The sequence below is a fragment of the Condylura cristata genome, unplaced genomic scaffold, assembly GCF_000260355.1.
Source record: "Condylura cristata isolate star-nosed mole 26May11 unplaced genomic scaffold, ConCri1.0 scaffold00001, whole genome shotgun sequence".
Taxonomy (NCBI): Eukaryota; Metazoa; Chordata; class Mammalia; order Eulipotyphla; family Talpidae; genus Condylura; species Condylura cristata.
Genome location: NW_004567102.1, coordinates 38,247,842 through 38,253,672, shown reverse-complemented (window position 1 = coordinate 38,253,672; position 5,831 = coordinate 38,247,842). Strand labels below are relative to the sequence as shown.

The window sequence follows — 5,831 nt, the reverse complement described above, 5'->3', positions numbered from 1 at the left end:
TGAGATGGGAGTAATTAGGTTGTTTGAATTCTTGAAGTGAAGTGAAAACTCAACAGAAGCGATAATCTTTCTTTTTAAAGATCAGTGAAGATCAAAATAGATATAAAATTAGAAAGTGTTTATTCTATCCTCCAATTTTCTTTTAGTGTTCTTGAAGTAGAAAAGTCTCTGGTGTTAGCTGAAAAAGGGAGCATAGAGGACAAGGATAATGAAGTAGAGCTGTTGACTGCTGGGAAAAAGTTTCGCATCTTAGCAACCATGAATCCTGGAGGTGATTTTGGAAAAAAAGAGGTAAACTGTTAACTGAATTGTAATTCCTTGAATGTAAGCACCCATCAGTATACTTTGTAAAAATTCATTTGGAATTTTATGATAAATAAAAACTGGTAAAGATTCAGAAAGATATTTTAGAATCAATATTAGATTGAAAAATAATCTGGTAGATACATATTTCATTATTAGACATCTTTGTGCACATGCCTAAAATTTTTTTGTTTTAGACACATGGCCCACAGCCCTTTACATATATCACCATAACAAATCTCCCAAAAATTCTGCATTAAAAAATTGTCTTAATTTTATGGATGAGAAAAGTTGAAACTGGAATTTAATCTCAAGCTCTGCTTCTAGAGTCAACTCTTTTAAACACAAGTGTGATTTTATGAGTGAGTTCAAAATGACAAAAAAAAAAAAGTGAAGCCTTTTTGTAGTATAACAGATTTATTCTCCAGGTCTTTATGGATCATTAGGCTAGGTAAAGGAAAAGATAGAAAGCACTATATCCCTGTTCAGAGGGTATTGTCAGAATCCTATCCAGATAGGACCTAGTACCTAAAATTCCATGGCCTTTAGGCTTTTAAATCTACTAAGTGAAGTGGGGGAGATCTGTTCTGTTAGGAAAAAGGGGTGAGAGGTTAAGGAAGATGGGGGAAAACAGATTCACAAATTAGTTAAGATTCTTGGTAACTTTGTGAGAATCTGAAATGTGAATGTGATATTTTGTGTCAAATTTTCCTCAGTGGTATAAAAGATAAATTATCACTGTACTTGTGAGAACAAATAAAATATCACTATTTCAGACAATGTAGTAATTGTCTCCTTGGTAAGTAGAAATGGCCAGAATATAAAATTTAGAGCTTATACATTAAACTTGCCTGTTAGGTTAGCTTAGATTTTTTTCTTAGACAAAGATAGCCAAATTTTCCCTAAGGAAAGCTGAATTTTGACTGTATTTCTGATAAGCAGAGGGATGTAGGATTCTGAAAACCAGAGGTCCTGCTCATCTAGCATGATCTGGAGGAACATTCACATGATCATTTGTATTTCATTGAGCTGTTCCTGAGTACAAATGTTGTTCCAGGTTCTGCTGTAATAGGCCTGCTAGATGATAGATAGCATTTTTATCATGTAAAAAATATGGACTATTGCATACATTTTACGATCACAAGCATTTGTGAATAGGGGCTGAGGAACCCTGGGGAGAGGATAATAGGAATCCAGTGAGAAGGCAGAGTTCCTATGCCTGGAGGGACCAGACAGTTCTTTGTTTGCTATGCAAGTAAACTATCTTCTCATAATATCATTCCTTTTGAGACACATAAATTTTTTTTTTTCTCTTACTAAGTAAAGGACTGCCCTCCCCTGTAGTTGATAGCATTTATTTCTTCAAGTAGTGGTAATGTGTTTAAAGTTAAAAGAAGGGCCTTTGCTTAGCAATAATGTTCATTGGGAAATAACCCACTGTGGTGGAAATCTTCAAGTTCTGATCCATGTCTATATCCACATTCTTGGCAATACTGACTTGGGAAATGTGGGGGACACCAGTGGGTTGACATCTGGAAGGTGCTAGGACAAAGTAGGTCCTTCATAAATTGTATCTGGCAATAGAAATAATAAAAGAAGCACCTGGCAATTGCCAGGCAGTTAACATTCTTTTAAGGGATTTGTATTACAGTTTTCCTCATAGGCTTTATTTATGTTCATTGTAGCTTTCTCCTGCCTTAAGAAACCGATTTACAGAAATATGGTGCCCTCAAAGTACAAACCGTGAAGATTTAATTCAGATCATCAGCCGTAACCTTTATTCAGGATTGTCTCTGGGCAGAACAGATCGTAAAGGTGAGCATTTTCCGGTGTTGATGGTAGTAGGGATGAGGGTTTGTGTGTTGAAGTTAGAAGTACACATTAACAATATGTAAGTATAATTACAAATCTCTGAAGTAGCATTATCCAGAGTCACAGTATGAACAAAAAGGTTTCATGAAATTGATGTATTAAAAAAAAAATCTGTGTTTTTTCCCAAGAGGCATGTGGGCTGCTTTTTCCAACCTCACACCTTAGAATCAGTACTTCTGAAAGCATTCAGTTTTCATGAAAATGATAATCCAGTGAGTCAGTTTAAAAGTAATAAAATGTGTATTCCCTAATGTCATTGTGATTTAACATCAAAATTTTATGCAATCTAGAATCAAGTGAGTACCTTTTTTTTTTTTTTTCAGCAATAAATTTCAGGGGAGAATCTTAAAACTAATTCTCAAGGTTTTTGTTGTTTTGGTATCTGTGAAATGGTATTCACAAAACTTTTGGGAATGTGATAAAAGCCGTAGACCATTCTTAGAAGAATTAGTAATGTGCATTCATAAAATTCTGCATGAATTTATGGAGTGTGGACTCATATTAGGCTTTCTCATTCTGGTGTCTTCTGTAAACAGCAAATACTTTGCTTCTTAGGAGCTGACATAGCTGAAGTGATGCTGGATTTCATTGACTGGCTGACTCATCAGGAGTTTGGCCGAAGGTGTGTGGTCAGTATCAGAGATATCCTGTCCTGGGTTAACTTCATGAACACAATGGGGGCAGAAGCTGCTTTGAAAAGGCCTGAGACCATTTCCACTGTGACATCATTTGTCCATGCTGCATGTCTGGTGTATATCGATGGAATAGGTTCAGGTACGTTGACTGCTGGTTAGTGGGGACAAGGGAGTGAAAGGTGAAAGGGAGTACGAAATAGAACAAGTCTGGATCTCTGACCCAGATAATTTACTTCTAGAATCATTTACTCTTAACATTTTCCAAGACTTGGGATGATTTTCCTTTTCTTCTTATGCTTTTTGAGGGGTGGTTGAAACTTTTCTTACACCAGGCACTTAGGAAACATCAGGGGACAACTAAACAGAAAGAAAACTGGATATGCCAGTATCATATCCAGTAAGGAATGGGAAATTCTTAATATGAATCCTTCATTTATTTTGTTTTATGATTTTTAAAAATCCAATATTTAAGTTCTGTTTTCTCAGCCAGGAAGCTAAGAAATATAAGCAAAAATGATCATTAGTACCACATCATGAATGACGATGTGTCAGACTTTTTTCTTAGAATTACTTGCCCTGGCAATTATATCCAGGCTGTAATTCTACTAGGTCCTCATTTCCCCAGGAATTTGCCATAGAGTTTGTGCTAAATACCTGGTTGTGAAGTTTCATGTCAGTACTGTTGTTTGATGGCTTGATTGTCTATCTTCTAGGGGTAACTTCATCTGGATTTGGTACAGCACTCTTGGCTCGCAAAGAATGCCTGAAATTCCTCATCAAGAAACTGTCTAAGATAATCCGACTTACAGAATGTCAGAAAAATGATTTGAAGATCTACGACAGACTTAAGGCTAAAGAATTCACTGGGATAGATAATCTTTGGGGGATTTATCCATTTTTTATACCAAGGGGTAAGAATAATTATCTTCTCATAGATCTCAGGTGCTTGACTTTTATTGTGATTTAGTTTTTCTGTATCATACTCATGATTATATTTTGAACTAGTTATGTTAAAATCTGACTTTGTGTAATTAATTGTATAACTGGATAAAAATATATAACTGCCTTATAAAAATAGGGGAAGTAGATACTTTTCAACCTGAATAGTGCTAGGAAAGTCCGTTTATTATTTGGGGCTCAAAACAAGAGCTTTTATATAGTGAAATCCAGCCCATAATATATCAACTATAGAATCTCACCATAGTTTCATGAACTCTTGAAGGTTGGATATTGTGACATTCGTTGTTCTGACATGTGGCCCTGACTCCATAGGAAATGCAGGTGGATTTGAATTATCATTCTTACCAGGTTGCCTCTATCAAATGCTTAAGTGAGACCATTTTAGTAGATATCTTTTTAAGGTCCTCTTAATTTTTTAGGTTGTTGTTTCCCAAATGTTCATTTATTTCTTATTCCTTCCTTCCCACATTAATAATTGTTGAGTATCTGTAATATAGAAGTATAGCAGCAGTTATTAGAGTTTCAGTAGTAAACAGAATCATTGAAGTTCTTGGCCAAATGGAACATTGCCCTCATTTTGCTCTCCCTCTCACCATCACTGATTGGGCACAGTGATCTAACCGCTAAATCCCTACCCTAAACACCATCTTAATATTCAGTATTGAATGTAAGTGTTACATTCTGGTGACCTGGGACTTGGGGCTATGTGTGTGGAGTTTCTTGCTTCAGCTTCCTTTACTGATGTAATAAAAGTTCTCAAACTCCCGTTCCCTCCAAACTGGTATGCAAAAAACTACCAAATATTTTAATTCCTATAATATTGTTACTAGTCTGAACTTAACTACATTATAGCTAAGAATTCTCAAAGTCTTTGTGGCCTAAAAATCTTGGAAAAAATTGCTCATACGGAATCATGTGGCCCTAGCTTCCACTTCACATTTAGGAAAATGAAAGTACAAGAAAATTGTACAGCACGTGTTAATTCTGGGTGTACTTTGTAAAAAAGAATGATGTGTGCTTGCTGTTTGACCTATATATTAGGTATTGGTATAGAAATGTGTAGGTGACAGATCTGTGTAGTAGGCACAGTTGAAGAAAGTCCTGCTGGCTGTACCTGCAAAGTATTTTATGGACCTAAAAACAGGCTACCCATTTTCACTGTCAATCACAATTGATAGTCTCCATGGGTGGGTCCTTAAAATTTTGAGTTGACATGTATGTACAATTTGGTGTTAAGCCGCTTATGTGTGACTTTTCTTTTCCTAAGGACCTATCCTGCACAGGAATAATGTTGCTGACTATGCACTGAGTGCAGGCACCACAGCTATGAATGCCCAGAGGCTTTTAAGAGCTACAAAATTGAATAAACCCATTCTTCTAGAGGGCTCCCCTGGTGTGGGCAAAACAAGTTTGGTGGGAGCATTAGCAAAGGCTTCAGGCAACACTCTTGTTCGAATCAACTTATCAGAGCAGACCGTAAGTGTGCAATCTGATCTTTTTGACAGGGAGTGATTTATTAATATTGTCAGAATCAGAAATAATTATGGCATTGTTAGTATTCTAAATATTTAGTGGTGATAAATTATAGTTTCCTAATCAAATAATTAAAAGATTGTGAGTATTAAATATTTCATGGTGATAATACACCACAACAACATGAGCTTCCAAATTTACCTTCTGGATTTATTAATACCTGACATCTGTAATATTTGCTCTGGATGCTTTATTCTCATTCTCTTGAGACTTGAGAGAATTATCTACCTTGGTATTTAATGTCTCCTTTAAAAAATTATTTAATGTCTCATTTCTGAAAAATTGTTACAGATAAAGTGAGATAAAAATTAGATGTAAAAATTATTAGAGATAAGGGACTTTATAGTGTGAAATTTTGGTACATAAATGACAAACTGAAAGAGAACATCTTGGAATGTGGTCTGGTTGCAGGACAGGTAATTGTTTTTTAAAGCTAACCAATTTCCAACATAAACAAAATTGAGAGCTATTGATCTAGAATTCCAGCTCCAGTCATTTATCTTGTAATACTGTAATGAGAAGCTCTTG

At 35.4% G+C, this 5,831-nt stretch overlaps 1 protein-coding gene across 1 annotated transcript in view; it reads left to right on the top strand.

Moving 5' to 3' along the window:
* The window catches only part of MDN1 (MDN1, midasin homolog (yeast)), a 128,736-nt gene that overhangs the window by 54,218 nt on the left and 68,687 nt on the right, over nucleotides 1-5,831 (top strand). The window contains exons 30-34 of the mRNA XM_012731514.1: nucleotides 81-291; nucleotides 1,989-2,118; nucleotides 2,731-2,949; nucleotides 3,524-3,721; nucleotides 5,038-5,246. Of these exons, the coding sequence (XP_012586968.1) occupies nucleotides 81-291; nucleotides 1,989-2,118; nucleotides 2,731-2,949; nucleotides 3,524-3,721; nucleotides 5,038-5,246 (967 nt within the window). The remainder of the gene's footprint in view (nucleotides 1-80; nucleotides 292-1,988; nucleotides 2,119-2,730; nucleotides 2,950-3,523; nucleotides 3,722-5,037; nucleotides 5,247-5,831) is intronic.